This window comes from Drosophila innubila, assembly GCF_004354385.1.
Source record: "Drosophila innubila isolate TH190305 chromosome 3L unlocalized genomic scaffold, UK_Dinn_1.0 0_D_3L, whole genome shotgun sequence".
NCBI classification, from domain to species: domain Eukaryota; kingdom Metazoa; phylum Arthropoda; class Insecta; order Diptera; family Drosophilidae; genus Drosophila; species Drosophila innubila.
This window is the reverse complement of record NW_022995376.1, coordinates 6,306,868-6,328,186: the sequence shown is the minus strand read 5'-3', so window position 1 is coordinate 6,328,186 and position 21,319 is coordinate 6,306,868. Positions and strand designations below refer to the sequence as shown.

Sequence of the window (21,319 nt, the reverse complement as noted above, 5' to 3'; positions counted from 1 at the left end):
TCGAATTTGAAAATCGGCTTGTATGTGTGCATGTGTGAGTGAGTGAAAATTTCCAATTTTCGGGTCAGCACCACACCCTTGCATGTATACACATAGAAAATCCAATTAAACATTGGAATGGTGCAAAATAACTAATTAAATACGCTTGGACAATAAAACAAGTGCTTTTTTGTTACTTAATTATCTGCTGAAAAGTGTGTAATGAGTGCAAAAGTCTGTACCTAAAGCTGCATGTGAAAAAAAGTATCTAGTAGCTCCATTTTTATAAGCACGTATGTGTGAATGTGTGAGTGGTGTGTGTACGTCATCGGGTTGTGCGGCAACTTCAGTCGAGGGAAAGCGAGAGAGAAACAGAGCAGGCTCGAGTATAAAATTGAGAGAGGATATATTTATTGCTGATGTTTACCACAGAGTTTTTGGAATGAGTTCAATTGACGAAACCTGTTTAGCTACAAATGTCCTTGACTTTGTCCGCGGCATGTTTACGTAGGATAATCATTGCGAACTGTGCCGGTGCCAATTAAAAAATGTATTCCTTTTTTGAATTATAAATAAAATATAATTTATTGTAGGGGCCGACCATTAAAAAAGTTAATGTTCGAAGCACTCATTGCTCATAATTCCAAGTTGCGCGAATTACGTCATCCAGCTATTTCTGATAGACTCTTCAATTAATGTATGTGGCCGCTTCGCTGTGTATATCAGGCGTGTACGTGAGGTGTGCCTGTTGTGTCTGTATTAGTATTAGTATTAATTGAGAGAGCTAGCTCGCTCTTTTCGCATTCCAAACAAAATGTACTCCAGGCATTGCTCTCTTATGCTCACTCTCTCTCAATCTCTCTTTTACTCCAACTGTAGCTGTGGGCTGTTTTTACCCACCGTCCATTATTTGTTGTTGTTTTATGTTTGTACGCGATAAACAGTTAAATTGGCTTCAATGCCTCGCTGTGACTGTGTGTGTGTGTATGTGTGACTGGGCCGCTGTTTTATTTTTGTTGTATGGCTGCTTTGAATACAAAACCACTGAAACCCAAACATAAACCTGGGCCTAGGCTATGTATTTCAATTTCCTGCGCTGTATTTAGGGTGATACTCGCGTGACTAAATTATATTTAGATACATTTATGTGTGTATTTATTTCTATGTATGTAGCGTATCTGTGTGCTTGTATTTCTTCATATTCGACTCACCCCTTGTTGTTTGAGATTTTCCATGTGTGCGATGATGTCATCCAAGTGGAGTCAATTGAAGTCACCTTTTAAGAACTCTATTCATTTATCTTACATTTCATAAATTACAGTCAGAGACCAAATTTTAACAAAAAAAATCCTATGTTATGAAAATATGCTACAGTAAACAGATTCTATTTTTCTTTCTATTGTAATTTTTTTAATTTCCAATTTACTTATAAAAAAAAAAGTCCGTAACTTTTTAAATAAAAATTTAAAATTAAAAATATATTTTCTAAAAATTTAATGAAATTAAAAATAATTGCTTTGTCTTTAGTTTACTTTTATAACTTGTAACAGTTACGGTCCCTGTTTGTAATCCATCTTTCATTCTTTATTAGAGTAGTAGTATATTCATTGAGTTTTATATCAGAAACTGAACTGTAATTGTGGTAAATTAAAATGTGCTTAGTTGTGGTGTTGCTAATAATATTTGTAAATATTTAAATATAAGACTATATTCCTAACAAAATTCAAAGAGAGTGAGTTTTCTCTTTACTCTTTTAAAGCTTTATTTTCCAGCCTTTTGTGTAGTGCATGGGGTTCAAATAAGGAAACCTATTTATCTACGAGTACTATCTTTTTATAAGCTTCCATCTTCTATTATATAAATTTGTAAACAAAATTTGAGTCTAGTTTTCTTGATGTTTGTGCGTGTGTGTGAAAGTGCTGTCTAAGAAGAATATTCAAAAAGAAAAGATTGAAAAACCAAAGAAAAAAAAAAGAAGCAGCAACTATGAAACTCTACAAAAATAAACAAAAAGAAAAAGACGAACGTACAAGCGAAATTTCTCTTCTCTCATCTTCCGTTGCAGGAAACGGAAACGGTGTCTGGATGAGAGAGAAAAATGTTATAAAAACAAGAGCTCAAACATATAAATATAAACAAACATAAAAACGAAACTGATGATATATGTATGTAAATAAAGAGAGGTGAAATATGCAACAAGCTGAGGAACCGGAGCAACAGCTGCAACAGTTGCTGCAACAACTGGAGGCACTGCCAAGGGAACAATTGCCACAGAAATTAGAGGCATATTTTCAAGAAGATAAGAAAAACCCAAGTTGCAGCTTGGAGAATTTCGCCATTTACTATTTGGCTGCACTGCGTCAGCATACGGAATTGCATTTCCGGACAAGTCACAGCAATGAATCGGATACGCCCAAATGCCAGACGCCGGTGAGGAAGACGAAGGCGACAAGAACGGCAACGGCAACGGATCTGGAATTAAATGAATCTCAGCTGAGCAATCTCAGCATTGGCAATGTGTCGACGCCAGTGCGTCAGGTGACGTCACAACATGGACGTCGCTCTGGGAATAGTCAGTTTTGTAGCACGCCACAAAGTAGCGAACGTTCCGGGAATCGCAGTGGAGGAGCAGGAGGAGCAGGAGCGGGATTGGGAGCTGCTTCTGGTAGCAGTTTTTGCCTGGGAGATTTTATGCTGCATACCACGCCCAATCAAAGTCAGCGTTCCAAGAAGAAGCTGACTCCTCAGGCAATAACACCACAGGATAACAACAACAAATCTCAAAGGCCACGACGTCGTGTGCAACCGATGACCATCAGTAAGAATGTCTCGTCCTGCACTTCCTTTGGTGACACCAGCTCCTTTAGCAATGAGAACAATTTGTTGCGACTCTCGCAGAGCTGTGAAATCGATCGGAGTCTAGTTGCAACTCTGGAGCAGGAGGCACGTAAAACGTTGCTGCTGCACAAACAGGAGATTAAAACAGAGGCCGCTGTTGCCAGCGTGGAGCAGCAGGAGCGGGAACGGGAACGAGAACAGGACAATGAACCCAATATGCTCATCAGTTTGGAGCATGTGAGCAATCCTCAACAGCTGCAGCTGCTGGCTGCCATCTATGGTTACTTAATGGATCTCAATGTAGTACCAAATGTGCTGAGTGAAGTTAGCTATGCGATGCAGTTGCTCAACATACGTGCACCGGAGTTGGAGAGTCCCGAATCCGAGCAAGCTTCACCGCTCTCCTTGCTCTCCCGGCACAAGGAGTGCGTTTACTTTGCAGTGCAACTGCTGGAACAACAAAAGGAACTCTTACTCCAACTGGATCGCAAATCCTTGACTGTGTTGCTGCAACACGAGCGATTGTCGTTGCTACCAAAGCCACTGCAGGAGCAACTGGAGCTGATCTGTCAGCGTAAACAGCAGCAGAGCAAGCGGGAGTCCCTGTCCCTGCCAGATCCTCAACAGAATGTTTATTATCAACACGACAAGGACTCCCGGGATAACTTTCCAACACAACACGAGTTTTGTTGCTTTAAAACCCAACGGGATTTATTCTACAAGGCTCTCAAACAATGGGAGTTGTCTCATCTGAATCGCATGTTTAATTTTAATGTGGAGCTGGGATCATGTGTCCGGGAGATCTTTAAGCAATCGGAGCATGCGGTGAATATGTCGCACTTTGCCAAATTGTTTGTCAGCCAACTGTTGATGTCCAGCGGCGAGACGCACGAGTCGCCAGAGGATCTGGGTCTTAAGTTGGATCAGCAGCGTCTCAATCGATTGGCACAACGTTTGGTTACGAGTAATTCCAGCGTTGAGGATCAGTTTCCACGTACCCAGGCCTTCTTTCGTGATTTCATTAGCGGTTGTGGTTCTGTGGCGTTTCTGGTGCAGCTTCAATTGGCGCTCTATGTGCAGTTGTTGCGTCACAATGATTCCAGCTTCGAGTTGTTGCAACTGCAGGAGGATGAGGAACAGCTTGCTGCTCCTTATGTGGTGCGTCCACAGGCAATGGCTGAGCTGCTGATGTTGGCCAAGTTCCTTGGCTATGTGTATGCCTTGCCTTATAATCGTTCACCTGCCACATTTGCTTGCCCCCAGCAGTTGCAGCTGCGTCGTCAGTTTCAGCCGCCATTCGAGATGCGAACGCATCTGGAGCGTGCCATGCAACAGGGCAAGCTACTGATTACTCTTCCCTGGTTGGTGCAGTATCTCACCATGTTGGATCTGGTCACACTGCAGCTGCCGGGCAGCTTGGCCACACTGGAGCTACTCTTTGCCCTGTACAGCGACTTGGCTAATCCTCCACAGCCTCTGCATCCATGTGCGTTGTTCATCACACGCAGCTGCCTCGGCTGGTTGCTGGAATCTCAGCCAGTTTTAAGCAGTGGTTACTACAGCCAGCGCAGAACGGGCAAGCAAAGTGAAGCTACTGTCGTCCTGGTCAAGGATTGTCTGCGTAGTCTGTGCTTTGCGGACAAGGGCAAGGCGGCATCCATGTTGGAGGAGCTCTTGCCGGTGGCGTGTCCGTTTCTCCATGAGTTCCGTGTGTCCATTACGCCCTCACAGCGCCAGGCACAGCGTAATGGTCGCTATCGGTATATAACCACGCGCCTGGAGCAGCTCAGCAGCGGAGGAGCTGCAGCCAGTGCCAAAAGTCAACCCATTTTGGAGCCGGGAAGTCAATCCCCGGAGCAGCAACAGCGTAAACTGACGGATGCCTTTCTACACTCGCAGAATGCCTCGATGCGACGTCTCTTGGAGTTTGTCACGGAGCGTAGCTTCAAGTGTGTTGTGAAGGATGCACAACAGCAGATTCTCCAGCCCGCCAAGTCATCAGCGGATGCACTGGTCAATGGGATTAGCTCCACACAGCAGCAGGAGGTGTTGCGGGAACTGCAGCGCATCTATCAACAGGCCTGGACACAAGCCTGTCAACAGTGGAAGGAGCAAGTGCCCGCCATGTTGCAGGAGCGGATTAAGCAATCCCTTCGAGCATTATTGCCAGAGAATACCAATGATGTGGTACGTTCCACCTACGCACATTTAATTAGGCAGCAGGCACAAGCCCAACTCCAGCAGTGGCTACAAACAAGTGTGCTCCAGTCCACATTTTATCAGGGAGATCTTCAAGAAGTGGCCACCAAAGTCTGTCGGTCTAATAAAAACAATGCCCAAGTTGCCAGCTCCGCTGCCTCCTCCAATGAGATGTGCCTAACTGTGGCAGCTGCAGAGATGAGTCTCTCGGAGCTGCTGCACGAGTTGCAACAATGGGTGCACTGCCTCAGCTTGCGTCCCGAGCATCTGCGTCATATGTGCGACTTGCTGGAGCTGCTAAAACGAACACGACAGGCTGCCTTGCTGCCACAGCTGCCAACGTATTTCTACGAGTTGCTGGGCTCAGTTTTAGTTCGATTGCTGCAGTTGCTCATCTGCCGGCAACCTCAGCTCCTCACAGAAACCCTCATCAATGCCAGCTGTGAGGTGTGGCTATCGCCACAGTTGCATCCACAGGAAACAGCTCCTGCCTTCCTTGATTCTTTGCTCAGTGTCAGCTTTGTCCATGAGCTGAGCATGAATCTTGCCAGCTTTCAACTGTTGCAATTGCTACTCAACTCCATGCTAGATGCTCGTGTCTTCAGCATGGATGAGCTGAATCAATTGTTTATGCCACTGTTCAAGGAGAACTGGACACCGCCCGTTTGGAATGCTCTCTCGCAATTGTTGCAACAAGTCTCGCAAAATCGTGGCAATGGCGACTCCAATGTCGAGGACGATGCCAAATCCCATTTGTTTATGGAAGTGCTTGCCGATTTGTCGCGAGATCTGGATAGTTTTTAAGTTCAAAAGTTTCGCATTTTATCATTAAATACACACATACATAGTACATACATACATACACATAGTTTTGCTGTGAATAAAACTCTATTTTTGCACTAGAAAGAATTCCAACTTGCTTTTATGTTGTTTAAAATGTCGATAAGATAACGCGAGAGCGTTATCGATAATTGAAACTGCTCGATTGCGTCACTGTCAACGAAACTTGATGAATTTTTCGTTGTGTTGCGAAACGGGACGAGGTCGACGACGATGCGGTCATCGGGCTGTAAAATACTGTGGAACAAATCACAAGTTACTTGGGAAATTCAGTATGGCAGTTAACCCAAATTAATGCTAGTAGTTAAATAAAATTGAGCCAGAATAATAACTGAATAAATGAAAATCAAAAAAACCACAAAAAGTCCAATATTAATTATCAATATTAATCAATTTAATTTAAATATTTTTCTAATGATTTTAGTTTAGATAAGAAAAAATTTATTATTTTTTATTTTACTGATAAAAATCAACAAATAATTTTTATTTTAAAAAGCTGAATCATTACGATCCCTGCTAATTTTAATTGGAGTCTACGTCAGAATTGAACCACGGTGCAGTGCAAAGTGCCTAATGTAATTGTATTTGTGTGAGCGTGTGACAAAGCTACGGTCTGTCTGTATATGTATGCATGTGTGTGTGAGTCTCATTGTGCTGATTCTATGAATGACGAGCGGGAATTATGCAATCTCCACAAAGCTGTGGGTTGGTTAAAGCTAATTGAATTTAATTATTCCACAATCTCTTATTCGCTCTCTCTGTTTCTCTCCTCTCTCTTTTGCAGTTGGGCACGGGCAAATTTTGGCAGTGGAATTTTGAATTTGATGAGCAACTAAAATAAAGCAGCAGTATTAAATTAAATTAACAACTTTACAATATCCCAAGAAGAACGAACGAAGAATTGAACGAAACTGAAACACAATGGAGAACTTTACACCGAAAGAGGTGAAGATCCTCGAGACCGTTGAGGATATACAGGAGCGTCGTGAGCAGGTGCTATCCCGTTACAATGAGTTCAAAATCGAGACACGTCAGAAGCGTGAGAAGCTCGAGGATTCGCGTCGCTTTCAATACTTCAAGCGAGATGCCGATGAACTGGAGTCGTGGATACACGAGAAACTCCAGGCGGCCAGCGAGGAAAGCTATCGCGATCCAACCAATCTGCAGGCCAAGATTCAGAAGCATCAGGCTTTCGAGGCGGAAGTGTCAGCCCATAGCAATGCCATTGTATCGTTGGACAACACCGGACAGGAGATGATCAATCAGCAGCACTTTGCCTCGGAGACCATACAGCGTCGTCTGGATGAACTGCATCAATTGTGGGAGCTTCTGCTCAGTCGTCTGGCCGAGAAGGGTTTGAAATTGCAGCAGGCTTTGGTTTTGGTCCAATTTTTGCGTCAATGCGAGGAGGTCATGTTCTGGATCAAGGACAAGGAGACCTTTGTCACCGCGGATGAGTTTGGCCAGGATCTGGAGCATGTCGAGGTGCTGCAGCGCAAATTCGATGAATTCCAAAAGGACATGGCCTCGCAGGAGTATCGTGTCACCGAGGTCAATCAATTGGCCGATAAACTGATCCAGGATGGACATCCCGAAAGGGATACGATCACCAAGCGCAAGGAGGAGCTCAATGAGGCGTGGCAGCGCCTTAAGCAGCTGGCCATTGTGCGACAGGAGAAACTCTTTGGTGCCCATGAGATTCAGCGTTTCAATCGCGATGCCGACGAAACTGTCGCCTGGATAGCCGAAAAGGATGTTGTCCTCTCCTCCGATGACTATGGCCGGGATCTGGCCAGTGTGCAGGCTTTGCAGCGTAAGCACGAGGGTGTGGAAAGGGATCTGGCTGCCCTGGAGGACAAGGTGTCCACTCTGGGAGCGGAGGCACAGCGTCTGTGCTCCATCCATGCCGATCACAGTGATCAGATTCGCGATAAGCAGGCGGAGATTGCCAACTACTGGCAGAGTCTCACTGCCAAGGCACGCGAGCGTAAACAGAAGCTGGATGAATCCTATTATCTGCATCGTTTCCTTGCCGACTTCCGTGATCTGGTGTCGTGGATCAATGGCATGAAGGCCATCATCTCAGCCGATGAACTGGCCAAGGATGTGGCCGGTGCTGAGGCATTGCTGGAGCGTCATCAGGAGCACAAGGGTGAGATTGATGCACGTGAGGATAGCTTCAAGTTGACCACCGAATCGGGTCAGAAACTGTTGGAGCGTGAACACTATGCTGCTGCTGAAATCCAGGAGAAACTCGCTGCTCTGGAGAACGACAAGAGCTCGTTGTTGTCCCTGTGGGAGGATCGTCGCATCCTGTATGAGCAGTGCATGGATCTGCAGCTGTTCTATCGCGATACGGAGCAGGCTGATACCTGGATGGCCAAGCAGGAGGCATTTCTGGCCAATGAGGATCTGGGTGATTCACTCGATTCCGTTGAGGCGTTGATCAAGAAGCACGAGGATTTCGAGAAGAGTTTGGCCGCCCAGGAGGAGAAGATCAAGGCACTGGACATCTTTGCCACCAAGCTCATCGATGGTCAGCATTATGCTGCCGATGATGTGGCCCAACGTCGCCAGATGCTTCTCGCTCGTCGTGCCGCTCTGCAGGAGAAGTCGGCAAAGCGTCGCCAATTGCTGGAGGATTCGAATCGTTATCAGCAATTTGAGCGGGATTGCGATGAGACCAAGGGTTGGATCAGTGAGAAACTCAAGTTTGCCACAGATGACAGCTACCTGGATCCCACAAATCTCAATGGAAAAATGCAAAAGCATCAGAACTTTGAGCACGAGTTGAATGCCAACAAGTCGAGAATTGAGGACATCACCAATGTGGGCAGCGAGCTGATCGAGAAGAAGCATTATGCCGCCGATCAGATCAATACACGCATGCAGGAGATTGTGGTGCTGTGGGAGACGCTTGTCCAGGCTTCCGATAAGAAGGGATGCAAATTGAATGAGGCGTGTCAGCAGCAACAATTCAATCGCACCATCGAGGACATTGAGCTCTGGCTGAGCGAAATCGAGGGTCAACTGTTGTCCGAGGATCATGGCAAGGATTTGACATCGGTGCAGAATCTGCAGAAGAAGCATGCATTGCTGGAGGCCGATGTGATGGCTCATCAGGATCGCATTGAGAGCATCAATGTGGCGGCGAACAAGTTTATCGAATCGGGACACTTTGATGCCGATAACATTCGCAACAAGGAGGGAAATCTATCGGCACGCTACGCCGCCCTGGCCGCGCCCATGGGCGAGCGAAAGCAGCATCTGTTGGACTCGCTGCAGGTGCAGCAACTGTTCCGCGACCTCGAGGACGAGGCCGCCTGGATACGCGAAAAGGAGCCCATTGCAGCATCAACGAATCGCGGTCGCGATCTCATTGGTGTCCAGAATCTGATCAAGAAACATCAAGCGGTGCTCGCCGAGATTAACAATCATGAGGCACGTCTCCTCAATGTGATCAGCTCTGGTGAGAACATGCTCAAGGATCAGCCATTTGCCAGTGATGACATACGTCAGCGTCTCGAAGCTCTGCAGGAGCAATGGAACACGCTGAAGGACAAGTCGAATCAGCGTAAACAGGATCTGGATGATTCTCTGCAGGCACATCAGTACTTTGCCGATGCCAACGAAGCCGAGTCCTGGATGCGTGAGAAGGAACCCATTGCGACGGGCAGTGATTACGGCAAGGATGAGGATTCATCGGAGGCACTGCTCAAGAAGCACGAGGCACTTGTCTCCGATCTGGAGGCCTTTGGCAACACCATTCAGGCACTGCAGGAGCAGGCCAAGAACTGTCGCCAGCAGGAGACTCCAGTGGTGGACATCACCGGCAAGGAGTGCGTTGTCGCTCTCTACGATTACACGGAGAAGTCGCCACGCGAGGTGTCCATGAAGAAGGGCGATGTGCTCACCCTGCTCAACTCCAACAACAAGGATTGGTGGAAGGTGGAGGTCAATGATCGTCAGGGCTTTGTGCCCGCCGCCTACATCAAGAAGATTGAGGCGGGATTAAGTGCATCGCAGCAGAACCTGGTGGACAATCATTCGATTGCCAAGCGACAGAATCAAATCAACTCCCAGTATGATAATCTCCTGGCCTTGGCTCGGGAGCGTCAGAATAAGCTGAATGAGACCGTCAAGGCTTATGTCCTGGTACGTGAGGCAGCCGACTTGGCTCAATGGATACGCGACAAGGAGAATCATGCCCAGATCGCTGATGTTGTGGGCGAGGATCTCGAGGAGGTCGAGGTGCTCCAGAAGAAGTTTGATGACTTTAACGATGACCTGAAGGCCAACGAGGTGCGTCTGGCGAACATGAATGAGATTGCCGTACAGTTGACATCGTTGGGACAAACGGAGGCCGCTCTGAAGATTCAGACCCAGATGCAGGATCTAAACGAGAAGTGGAACAATCTGCAGACATTGACCGCCGAGAAGGCCAGTCAATTGGGCTCCGCTCACGAGGTGCAGCGTTTCCATCGTGACATTGATGAGACCAAGGATTGGATTGCCGAGAAGGCGAATGCCCTGAACAATGATGATCTCGGCAAGGATCTGCGTAGTGTCCAGACACTGCAGCGCAAGCACGAGGGAGTTGAACGTGATTTGGCCGCGTTGAGGGACAAGATTCGTCAGCTGGATGAGACCGCTAACCGATTGATGCAATCCCATCCGGATACGGCTGAACAGACCTATGCCAAGCAGAAGGAAATCAACGAGATGTGGGATCAAATCATCACCAAGTCCACCGCTCGCAAGGAGAAACTGCTCGACTCTTATGATCTGCAGCGTTTCCTCAGCGATTATCGCGATCTTTTGGCCTGGATCAACTCCATGATGAGTCTGGTTACCTCTGATGAGCTGGCCAATGATGTCACCGGTGCCGAGGCTCTTATCGAACGTCATCAGGTAAGATCTGATCTGATTTATATTCGAGTTATCCAAATAGATACTTTTGCCACGGTCAAGTTTCCTTTTCTTAGGTTTTGTTTCTATGAAATTGTAATAGTTATGGATCGAATTCTATTTAGATCAATCTAATCCAATAATTAAGGAATTTTATTCATTTAAATAGATCTACAATTATTATAAATTGATCTTCCTGGTTATGATATTTTTCATTTAATTTATTGCCTTTTTCCCTTGCATTCTTTTGTTTTGTTTTCGGGGTTTTGTGCAAAAATCCTCCAACTCAACCCACTTCCCACGCCCTCAATCACATCAACAACAACAACAAACGACAACAACAACAACAACAACAATATCGGTTCATGGTTCATGACAACATACAACTATCTCTATATACTTATCCATGGTTTTGTTTCTCATCTTTAAACACAGGCACATCGTGCTGAAATTGAGTTCACGCTGGGCAGCAGCGCATCACCATCCAACGACGAGGTAGATTCTACTCGTATATCATCCATACCATAAGCCGCCAAGTCATCCAACCAACCAGCAAATCTAGCTTCATACCAACAACATTATCATGTCGTGTTTTTGTGTATCTTTTGTGCGTTGTTTGTTATTTAGTTCTCCCAAAAAAAACACTACAGTTATTTCGGCAATAAGCTTTTATTTGGCACTTATCTAATTTTCCTGACTATTCACAGTAAGTGCTTAATATTGTGAATAATTGGGATTTAATCAGCAAATTTAGCAGCTATTGAAATAACCCCCTTGGATCTTTACTAGAGCTGGACGCGTCTTTTGAATCTATTCTTTACGTGTCACGCGTTCATCTCTAACTTGTACTTATTCACATATTGTTATCTAATAACGCTTAACAATTTCTTTATCTATAAACATGTTTTTTACCTATTCCTTGTCATGATATACACACACATATTTTGGGTACATCTCTGTATACACCCAAATTCCATCATAAAAGCTTCATATATTTTAGTCATGTCACAGCTTCATTTTATATCATGAAAGCCCCGAAAACGGGAATTACCAAAACAGACGTATCTTGTCACGTAATACTAAACATAACGGTGACAATATTATCATGTCTACAGATTCACAATGATCATCCGTTTTTGACACTTTTTCATCAACTTGAAACTTCCATAACTTTCCCAAAACTCAACCGATTTTCTTGCGGAATATCATTTTGATCATTATTTGACCTCTAAATTAATTCTGCATCAAAATTTCATTTTTTTAAAAATATCAATTTTTAGGTCATCACTGTCATATTTTTCCATACCTACCCCTTAACACATTTTCAAAAACTTCATACTTGCATAACTTGGCCAAAACTCAACCGATTTTCATGCGGAATATCATTTTGATCATTATTTGACCTCTAAATTGATTCTGCATCAAAATTTAATTTACTTAAAAAATTTCATTTTTTGGTCATCACTGTCATATTTTTCCATACCTACCCCTTATCACTTTTTCAAAAACTTCAAACTCGCATAACTTGGCCAAAACTTATCCGATTTTTATGCGGAATATCATTTTGATCATTATTTCGCCCCTAAATTAATTCTGCACCAAAATTTTATTTAATCAGAAAATTTAATTTTTTGGTCATTACTGTCCAATTTCTCTATATACTCTCACCTCTTCGCTCTCTCTATAGACTGTACAGCACTCCCAACTTAGTACAGATTGCCATCATCTGCGTCATATTCATCATTAAATCAATGTTCTGTTCGACGTTCCTTTTTCCTTGTGTTTTTTAATGGCTATTACTAAAAAACAATTCGAAGCTGCAACGAATACAACAACAGCTGCTCATCCAATTCGTTTCTTGTTGTTCTCTAACCCTGGCGTTTAAACCTGATTCCTGTGAAGAAATTTTGAAAGTATTTGGAACTAATTTATTTTCTCATTGTGTAGGAACATCGCACGGAGATCGATGCTCGAGCTGGCACCTTTGGAGCCTTTGAGCAGTTTGGCAATGAGCTGTTGCAGGCGAATCATTATGCCTCGCCGGAGATTAAGGAGAAGATTGAGGATCTGGCCAAGGCACGTGAGGATCTGGAGAAGGCCTGGACCGAGCGTCGTCTGCAGTTGGAGCAGAATCTAGATTTGCAGCTGTATATGCGCGATTGCGAACTTGCCGAGTCATGGATGTCGGCTCGTGAGGCATTCCTCAATGCGGATGACGATGCCAATGCCGGGGGCAATGTGGAGGCGTTGATCAAGAAGCACGAGGACTTTGACAAGGCCATCAATGGGCATGAGCAGAAGATTGCCGCGTTGCAAACGGTGGCCGATCAATTGATTGCCCAGAATCATTATGCCTCCAATTTGGTGGATGATAAGCGCAAGCAAGTCTTGGAACGCTGGCGTCACCTCAAGGAGGGATTGATTGAGAAGCGTTCGCGTCTGGGTGATGAGCAGACATTGCAACAGTTCTCCCGCGATGCGGATGAGATTGAGAACTGGATTGCCGAGAAACTGCAGCTGGCAACGGAGGAGAGTTACAAGGATCCGGCAAACATTCAATCGAAACATCAGAAGCATCAGGCATTCGAGGCGGAATTGGCGGCCAATGCGGATCGCATACAGAGTGTGCTGGCGATGGGCGGTAATCTGATTGATAAGAAGCAGTGCAGCGGCTCGGAGGATGCGGTGCAGAAGAGATTGACCCAGATAGCCGATCAGTGGGAATATCTGACGCATAAGACGACTGAAAAGTCATTGAAATTGAAGGAGGCCAACAAGCAGAGGACATATATCGCGGCTGTCAAGGATTTGGACTTCTGGTTGGGCGAGGTCGAGAGTTTGTTGACCACTGAGGATTCTGGTAAGGATTTGGCATCTGTCCAAAACCTAATGAAGAAACATCAGTTGGTCGAAGCGGATATCGTTGCGCACGAAGACCGCATCAAGGACATGAACAACCAGGCCGATTCCTTGGTCGAGAGCGGTCAATTTGATACTGCTGGCATCCAGGAGAAGCGTCAAAGCATCAACGAGCGTTACGAGCGCATCTGCAATCTCGCCGCCCACCGTCAGGCCCGTCTCAACGAGGCGCTCACTCTGCATCAGTTCTTCCGCGATATTGCCGACGAGGAGAGTTGGATCAAGGAGAAGAAACTATTGGTCGGCTCCGATGATTATGGACGTGACTTGACGGGAGTGCAGAATCTTAAGAAGAAGCACAAGCGTCTCGAAGCTGAATTAGCTTCCCATGAGCCAGCCATCCAGGCTGTCCAGGAGGCTGGCGAGAAGCTCATGGATGTGTCCAATCTTGGTGTGCCCGAAATTGAGCAGCGTCTGAAGGCTCTCAATCAAGCCTGGGCTGAACTCAAGAATTTGGCAGCTACACGTGGTCAGAAATTGGATGAATCACTGACCTATCAGCAATTCCTGGCCCAGGTCGAAGAGGAGGAGGCTTGGATAACCGAGAAGCAGCAGTTGCTTTCTGTGGAGGATTACGGTGACTCGATGGCCGCCGTTCAGGGTCTGTTGAAGAAGCACGATGCTTTCGAGACGGACTTTGCCGCCCACAAGGATCGCTGCTCGCTTATCTGCGAACAGGGCAGCGATCTGGTTGAGGCAAAGAATCATCATGGCGATTCCATTGCCCAGCGTTGCCAACAGCTGCGCAACAAGCTGGAAAACCTCAATGCTCTGGCCGCACGTCGCAAGGGCGCCTTGCTCGACAATTCGGCGTATCTGCAGTTCATGTGGAAGGCCGATGTGGTTGAGAGCTGGATCGATGACAAGGAGAACTATGTGCGCTCCGATGAATACGGACGCGATTTGTCCACTGTGCAAACGCTATTGACCAAACAGGAGACATTCGATGCAGGTGAGCCATATTAATAGACATTATCTATTAAATTATGAGTATTAATTGTAATATTGTTTGTATTTCAGGTCTCAATGCCTTTGAACAGGAGGGCATTCACAACATTAGCGCTCTGAAGGATCAGCTAATCAATGCGAATCACGCCCAATCGCCGGCGATCTTGAAGCGTCACGGTGATGTCATCGCTCGCTGGCAGAAGCTGAGGGATGCATCCGATCAGCGGAAGCAACGTTTGCTGGCCATGCAGGAGCAATTCCGCCAAATCGAGGAACTCTACTTGACATTTGCCAAGAAAGCTTCGGCCTTCAATTCTTGGTTCGAAAATGCCGAAGAGGATCTCACAGATCCTGTTCGCTGCAATTCGATCGAAGAAATACGCGCCTTGCGTGACGCCCACGCACAATTCCAAGCGTCTCTATCATCGGCCGAAGCTGACTTTAAGGCATTGGCAGCACTCGACCAGAAGATCAAGAGCTTTAATGTTGGACCGAATCCATACACATGGTTCACCATGGAAGCTCTTGAGGAGACCTGGCGTAATCTGCAAAAGATCATAGAGGAACGCGATGGCGAACTTGCCAAGGAGGCCAAGCGTCAGGAGGAGAACGACAAGTTGCGCAAGGAGTTTGCCAAGCATGCCAATCTCTTCCATCAATGGCTAACCGAAACGAGGTCAGTACATTCCTTCACTCTCTAACTATCTCTAACTACAGTATGTCAAGTAATATTTTTTGACACCAGTTGTTGCTGTGTGTCCAGTCCTTCCACCAACTCTTTCCTTTCTTAACATACAATCTCAATCCATATTCTACAAAATAAAAACAACTCTTGTGGTCTCCCTCCAAATATATATGTATCTCTCTCACTCACTTTCTTTATCCCGTCCTCTATGAAAAAGCGTAACTGAAACGTTCAATTCTATTCTTCTAGATATTATATGCTGGGTTATAATCGTCAAGGGTAATTAAGTGAAGCGGTGATAACCATTTAATGCAGGGTTTCCCCACTTCCCTTCAGCGTTTATCATTTCCGTTTCTCTTTTATTGTTTTCTGTTTCCGTTTCCTGTTTCTGTTGTTTGATTTGGCAAGAAAAAAAAGCTAAAAAAGTTTAACAGCTGCGTCGCTCAAGCATTTAAACTAACAGCAAATAAAAAACATTAATTAAAAAGGAGTTTTTCTTCAACTCCTTTTTGCTTTGTAAATATTTCGATTTAAGATAAGCAGCGATAGAGATAACGGCTCTAGTTTTAGTGCGTAATCAAACTAGCTGCATTTAGCGCACCGTTAGCATCGATAAATCGATCAATTCCTCAGCGAACAATTTCTATTAAAATTCTCAGTTTTACTTTTCTGCAACATTAAATTTCTTTCTAAATTTGAAACAAAAAAAAAACATTAAATTTTAGCATGTAAAAAAATGTAGATTAAAGAAAGTAAAAAGTAGTAAAGCGAAAATTTGCATACATTTTATATTTGAAAAGCGTTTTACTAAATTTTATTGTAGCTTCAACAAACATTTGACTTTTTTTCTCTTCTCTAAATTGATTTAAATTTAGCTCGCTTTATAGTGAAATTCTGTATTGAATTTATTAGTTGCTAAAAAAAGTTCTTAAATTAATACCTAAATTACACAAAACTAACGGCTCAACATTGCTGCTGTTTAAACAGTTTCTAAGCAATGACATGAGCTGATTGCTATGCAAAGTAGTCAGTTAGTGTCATTGCAGAACACACTCTTTACTCTCTTGATACGAAAAGAAACAAACACCTGTATATATAAACATGAAAGGAAAACAAATTAGTTGTACGCCCTAAAAAAAAATAAAATATATAATCAGTCGCCCTTAACCACAGACCTCTAACAAGATTTGCTTTTCTTATGCATTATATCCATTTAACTTAAAGATTTTTGATATCTAAACCTTGTGTCGTACTCTGTCGTGCTTTACTAATAAATCTTTATCTATTTCGAACACGAATTTACACACAAATCTTTCGAACATCTTTAGAACATCAATGATGGAGGGCTCCGGTTCATTGGAGCAACAATTGGAGGCGCTTCGTGTGAAGGCCACCGAGGTGCGAGCCCGTCGTGTTGATCTGAAGAAAATCGAGGAACTTGGTGCATTGCTTGAGGAACATCTGATTCTGGATAATCGTTATACGGAACACTCGACAGTCGGATTGGCACAACAATGGGATCAATTGGATCAATTGTCCATGCGTATGCAGCATAATTTGGAGCAACAGATACAGGCGCGTAATCATTCGGGTGTCTCGGAGGATTCGCTCAAGGAGTTCTCGATGATGTTCAAGCATTTCGACAAGGACAAGAGTGGCAAACTCAATCACCAGGAATTCAAATCATGTCTGCGCGCTCTTGGCTACGATCTGCCCATGGTTGAGGAGGGACAACCTGACCCAGAATTTGAGGCTATTGTCGATGTTGTTGACCCCAACCGCGATGGATATGTCTCACTGCAGGAGTATATTGCATTCATGATTTCCAAGGAAACCGAAAACGTTCAATCCTACGAAGAAATCGAGAATGCCTTCCGCGCTATAACTGCCGCCGACCGCCCCTTTGTCACCAAGGAGGAGCTCTATTGCGTAAGTTACAAATGAAATAATATTTTAAAATTAAATATAAACTAAAATTGAAATTATTCCTTATGCAGAACCTCACCAAGGACATGGCGGACTATTGTGTGCAGCGTATGAAACCGTACTCGGAACCGCGCTCTGGCCAGCCCATTAAAGATGCTTTAGATTACATAGATTTCACGCGAACGCTATTCCAGAATTAGATCGCAATTTTGTTCGATGGCGCCTGAGAAAATGTCTTACAATCTATTTCTAAAAATATTAAAAAAAAATATATATATATTTACACGATTATTTTCGATAATTTTTAGTATCTAAGTCCAACAGTTTTATGCTTATTTAAGAATTAATGCCACAATGAATCCAAAACAAACAAAAAAGAAAAAAAAAACCAATAACAGCACTTTCAATACAAATATTTATCAGCAAATAATTTATAGTTTTTTTCCTTGCATTTATTTCTTGATCCCCCAGAAAGGTATCTTAAATTTTGACACGATGAAAAATAAATGAAAGTAAATACTCAAATATATATTCAAATATTAATCAGAGCAATACGCAATATACAATATATAAACAACAGCTTGGCTTTAAACAAAAAACACAACATTTTCTACGCCTCTCGTAACTGTTCAATGTTTGTAATTGAAAGATGATCAAATTTAAGATACTAAAAAACCAATAATAAACCGCATTTTTTCAGTTTATCTCCAGTTTATACGAAATGCAAGTAGTAAAATATGCTAAAAATAAATACAAATTTTATAAAACAAATGAAAAGATAAAGTATATAAACATTTGCCTCTGTATGTGTTTACACTTCAACATATTGCAAATCAAATATATTGCTGCATGTCTTCAAAATGTTATAAACAAATGCTTTTTCATTATTGATTAACATGAAATCAATTGAAGTATTTATTTAACTAGTAAAATGACGTGACGGAAATACATTTAAATTATATCAAGAACTTCTTGATACTATCGGCATAGGCGGCATTCTTCAGCTTCTGGCTGAGCGCCTCCTTGGGCAGCCATTCGTACTGGACAGCGGCTGTGTCCTTAGCTCCTTGCACGTTGCCGGCCCGCAGCGAGGCACGGAAGAAGAACACCTTGGCACCGACACTCTCGGCACGCTGATTGCTCGGATACTTATACTTGTGGAAGCCAACGGGTGCATTGCCATAGAAGAGTACCTGCAGATCGTTGCCACATTGCTCTCGTAGCACACGCTCCGCTGTCTGCCGCATGGATTCACCCTCCTGACGTTGGCCCTGAGGAAGCAGCAGGTGCTGCTGTTGACCCAGTTTCTGTTGCACCAGCAGATACAGAGTGTCCTCCAAGCAGCGATCCGTAGAGGTAGTTTTGTTGGCGGCATCGTCGGGTGTGGTACGTGGAGCCACCTCAAATTTCTTTAGTTCCTCAATGTAGGCATCTTTCAGATCTTGAGCCGTTTGCTTGGCAACACTTTCGTCCAGATCCACCTGCACCTTGCCCTGCTTAATCATCTCCATTTGCACCAAATCCCGCTCATGCTTAAGCTCGTGATCCGATTTCAGACTGTTTTCATACTCGACGCGCGACAACATATCCTGAAACTGGCGCTCCAGAGGACTAAGTGTTTTGGACACAACCGGCAGACGTTCGACCAGAACGCCGGCGTACAAGTCCCATTTCTCTTTGGCGCCAGCTGTAGATGTGGACTGTGTGCGGACCAGTTGCTTGGCGCTGATTTGTGTAAGGCGGCGTAGCATTTTTAAGTCTTTAATTTAGTTTTAAAAGCAAAACGAGGAGTAGCCTCTACTTCGATTACATGAGCAGTAGCCAAACAGCTGTTTTGCAGGCGATAGCTTGGCATATCGATATTTCTATAAGCAAACATATATTTTGCACTCTTCTCTTTTGACAACAGCTGTTTACCGGCACTGTTGCCAACTTAGCTATTGTATAGCTAGTTCTGGCTATTTTCAGAGTTCGTTTGCTATCTGACTATTTTAAATAAATATTCAGCTGCGTTTTGCTACAAATATTTTTGGAAAATCTGTGACAAATTGCCGACAATAACAAATTTAGATGCTTTTTAGCCAAAAAAAAGCTATTTATTTCTCTAAAAAGTTGGCAGCAGTGTTTCCTGGCGACTACAAAGTATATCGATATTTCGATAAGCAAACGTATATTTTTCTCTCTTCTCTTGCACGACGAGATTTGCGCTTGTTTGTTTTCAATTTGAGCTAAATACGATTAAGAAGCTGGCATAATGTCCGGCTTGGAGTCCTACATCAACCACACAGTGTCCATTATCACAGCGGACGGACGCAACTTCATAGGCACACTCAAAGGCTTCGACCAGACCATCAACATCATCATTGACGAGTGCCATGAACGCGTCTTCTCCACAACGGCGGGAATCGAGCAAATTGTGCTCGGCCTGCACATAATCCGTGGCGACAACATTGCCGTGATTGGACTGATAGATGATACCATAGACTCACGCCTGGATTTGGCCAATATACGCGGCGAACCGCTTGGACCTGTCGTACATTGATTGTATTCGTAGTGCTTAGTTCAAATAAACTCATGAAATTTTTAATGTAAAACAATTTATGCTTTATTATAAGACCAACAATGTTTGTAACTATTCAGACTCTACGCTAAACTTAATCTGCCGACAGTCGAGTGTTTCCAGATCGATTAGCGCCACACTGTGCGTCTTGCTGAAGCTAGGCACGCACACCAGACGCGTCCTTTTGCCTCCGGAGCCAACGTGCAGCTCGGTTTCGAAGGACTCGCAGTTACCGGCGAAATACACGTGTGGACACTCCTTCAAAATGAAGGGATCGCTGTCGATGTAAGGATAACAGGCCAGTGTATCCGGTGCTGTTGGTGCAATGTGTCCCCAGGTGAGCGTACAGCGTAGTGCTTCCAAAGACGTCTCCAGCGATGTACTCCGCAGCAGATCTGCCGTATTTTGACCAGCAGTCCCCACAACCAAGGCGCTATTCAACCTACAACTGTAGGGATTGGATACAGCTTGAAAGGATGACAGACGCGAGGCCTGCGGGAACATGCACTTGTGAAATGGCTGCTGTGGCAGCATAAAATTTGCCGGATCATAGGCTCCGGGCATGACATCAACGTGCAGTGCTTGTGCCCAAGCGGCAAACCAGCTGTCCAGTTGGCTGACCGCCTGCACAGTGTCATTGGCATTGGCCTGGCTGCGTGCCACCTGCAACGTGGGCACTTGTGCAACAGCCGTGCTGCGCACTGAATTCCCGGCCACAATTAGACGCACCGTGGACTTGGCCTCAGTTGAGTTTCCAAAGCTGCCACTCAACCAATATTGGAACATGTTCAAGGCATCCACGTAGTTGTGAGCCTGCAGCTGGTCCAGACCAGAAACTAGCACCAACTTGGTGTTGGATGTGCGCACGGCAAGCTGTTTTTGGGGTCCACTCTCGAAGAAGAGCACATCCTCCACATTGAAAAAACCTTCGGAGTCGGTGCCGCCTTTAACGGCACACACGATGCCCGTGGCCAGATTAAGTCCCTCGATCTGCGCGCACTGCAGTCGCACACGCTGCAACTCATCCTCCAGTATGACCTTATCCCCGGGCTCCGCATAATTCTGACGCTGTGGCTGTGGTGCCAATTGATTCTCCTCGGATATATCACGCAGAATGCTGGGCTTGTGTGCCTGATGCTTGTAGATGGTGCCAATAAGAATGCAGTGCACGTCCTGCTCGCCACGCAACTCGCATAGCTTCATTATGGGCTTCTCATTGCCCCATTTGGATTGTGCCAGCGGCTTCAACAGACGCGTCATTTCCGCCAAGCGATGTGCATATAAATGACAGAACTGCTTCTGATAATCACTGGACTGCAGCAAATAGGCACTGCTCAGATTCTCGTAGGGACATTCCAAGCGATTGGCCATGTTCAGATTGTATAAACCTAGCTACTTTTAAAATAAATTATTTCACAGCAGTTTTCGGCAACTTTTGCGCGCCAACAAAACACAACAATACACATTACAGTTGGGTTGTTTCGATCTGAAAAAGTTCATATGAACGGGCCATTGAA

General features: G+C 44.6%; 5 protein-coding genes across 8 annotated transcripts; 3 read left to right on the top strand and 2 right to left on the bottom strand.

Moving 5' to 3' along the window:
- Positions 1-1,626: 1,626 nt before the first annotated feature.
- On the top strand, positions 1,627-6,712 carry LOC117788805 (protein disks lost). Its single transcript, XM_034627676.1, has 2 exons — positions 1,627-6,128; positions 6,641-6,712. Exon 1 carries the CDS (start codon positions 2,170-2,172, stop codon positions 5,818-5,820), a length of 3,651 nt encoding a protein of 1,216 aa, XP_034483567.1. The 5' UTR covers positions 1,627-2,169; the 3' UTR covers positions 5,821-6,128; positions 6,641-6,712.
- A 9-nt stretch (positions 6,713-6,721) lies between these two features.
- On the top strand, positions 6,722-18,112 carry LOC117788804 (spectrin alpha chain). 4 transcript variants are annotated; one of them, XM_034627671.1, is made up of 7 exons: positions 6,722-10,767; positions 11,200-11,259; positions 12,712-14,635; positions 14,704-15,307; positions 15,566-15,595; positions 16,645-17,245; positions 17,314-18,112. In XM_034627671.1, exons 1-7 carry the CDS (start codon positions 6,778-6,780, stop codon positions 17,440-17,442), a joined length of 7,338 nt encoding a protein of 2,445 aa, XP_034483562.1. In that variant the 5' UTR covers positions 6,722-6,777; the 3' UTR covers positions 17,443-18,112. The 4 variants fall into 4 exon arrangements, with proteins under 4 accessions (XP_034483562.1, XP_034483564.1, XP_034483563.1 ...); XM_034627673.1 differs by lacking the exon at positions 11,200-11,259; XM_034627672.1 differs by lacking the exon at positions 15,566-15,595.
- Positions 18,113-18,119: 7 nt separating this feature from the next.
- On the bottom strand, positions 18,120-19,069 carry LOC117788808 (39S ribosomal protein L46, mitochondrial). The gene has a single exon (XM_034627679.1). It carries the CDS (start codon positions 18,991-18,993, stop codon positions 18,199-18,201), a length of 795 nt encoding a protein of 264 aa, XP_034483570.1. The 5' UTR covers positions 18,994-19,069; the 3' UTR covers positions 18,120-18,198.
- Positions 19,070-19,413: 344 nt separating this feature from the next.
- On the top strand, positions 19,414-19,836 carry LOC117788239 (U6 snRNA-associated Sm-like protein LSm8). Its single transcript, XM_034626936.1, has one exon. The coding sequence runs from the start codon at positions 19,497-19,499 to the stop codon at positions 19,782-19,784; it is 288 nt and encodes a 95-aa protein (XP_034482827.1). The 5' UTR covers positions 19,414-19,496; the 3' UTR covers positions 19,785-19,836.
- On the bottom strand, positions 19,828-21,250 carry LOC117788238 (DNA polymerase delta subunit 2). Its single transcript, XM_034626935.1, has one exon. The coding sequence runs from the start codon at positions 21,171-21,173 to the stop codon at positions 19,875-19,877; it is 1,299 nt and encodes a 432-aa protein (XP_034482826.1). The 5' UTR covers positions 21,174-21,250; the 3' UTR covers positions 19,828-19,874.
- Between the last annotated feature and the right edge of the window lie 69 nt (positions 21,251-21,319).

What these genes read in the sequence shown, in the direction of transcription:
- LOC117788808 (XM_034627679.1), bottom strand. Translation starts at nt 18,993, where the DNA reads ATGCTACGCCGCCTTACACAAATCAGCGCCAAGCAACTGGTCCGCACA.
- LOC117788238 (XM_034626935.1), bottom strand. Translation starts at nt 21,173, where the DNA reads ATGGCCAATCGCTTGGAATGTCCCTACGAGAATCTGAGCAGTGCCTAT.
- LOC117788805 (XM_034627676.1), top strand. Translation starts at nt 2,170, where the DNA reads ATGCAACAAGCTGAGGAACCGGAGCAACAGCTGCAACAGTTGCTGCAA.
- LOC117788804 (XM_034627671.1), top strand. Translation starts at nt 6,778, where the DNA reads ATGGAGAACTTTACACCGAAAGAGGTGAAGATCCTCGAGACCGTTGAG. An exon ending in CTCTTATCGAACGTCATCAG is followed by an intron (nt 10,768 to 11,199) that starts GTAAGATCTGAT and finishes CTTTAAACACAG; the next exon opens with GCACATCGTGCTGAAATTGA. An exon ending in CAATGGCTAACCGAAACGAG is followed by an intron (nt 15,308 to 15,565) that starts GTCAGTACATTC and finishes CTATTCTTCTAG; the next exon opens with ATATTATATGCTGGGTTATA.
- LOC117788239 (XM_034626936.1), top strand. Translation starts at nt 19,497, where the DNA reads ATGTCCGGCTTGGAGTCCTACATCAACCACACAGTGTCCATTATCACA.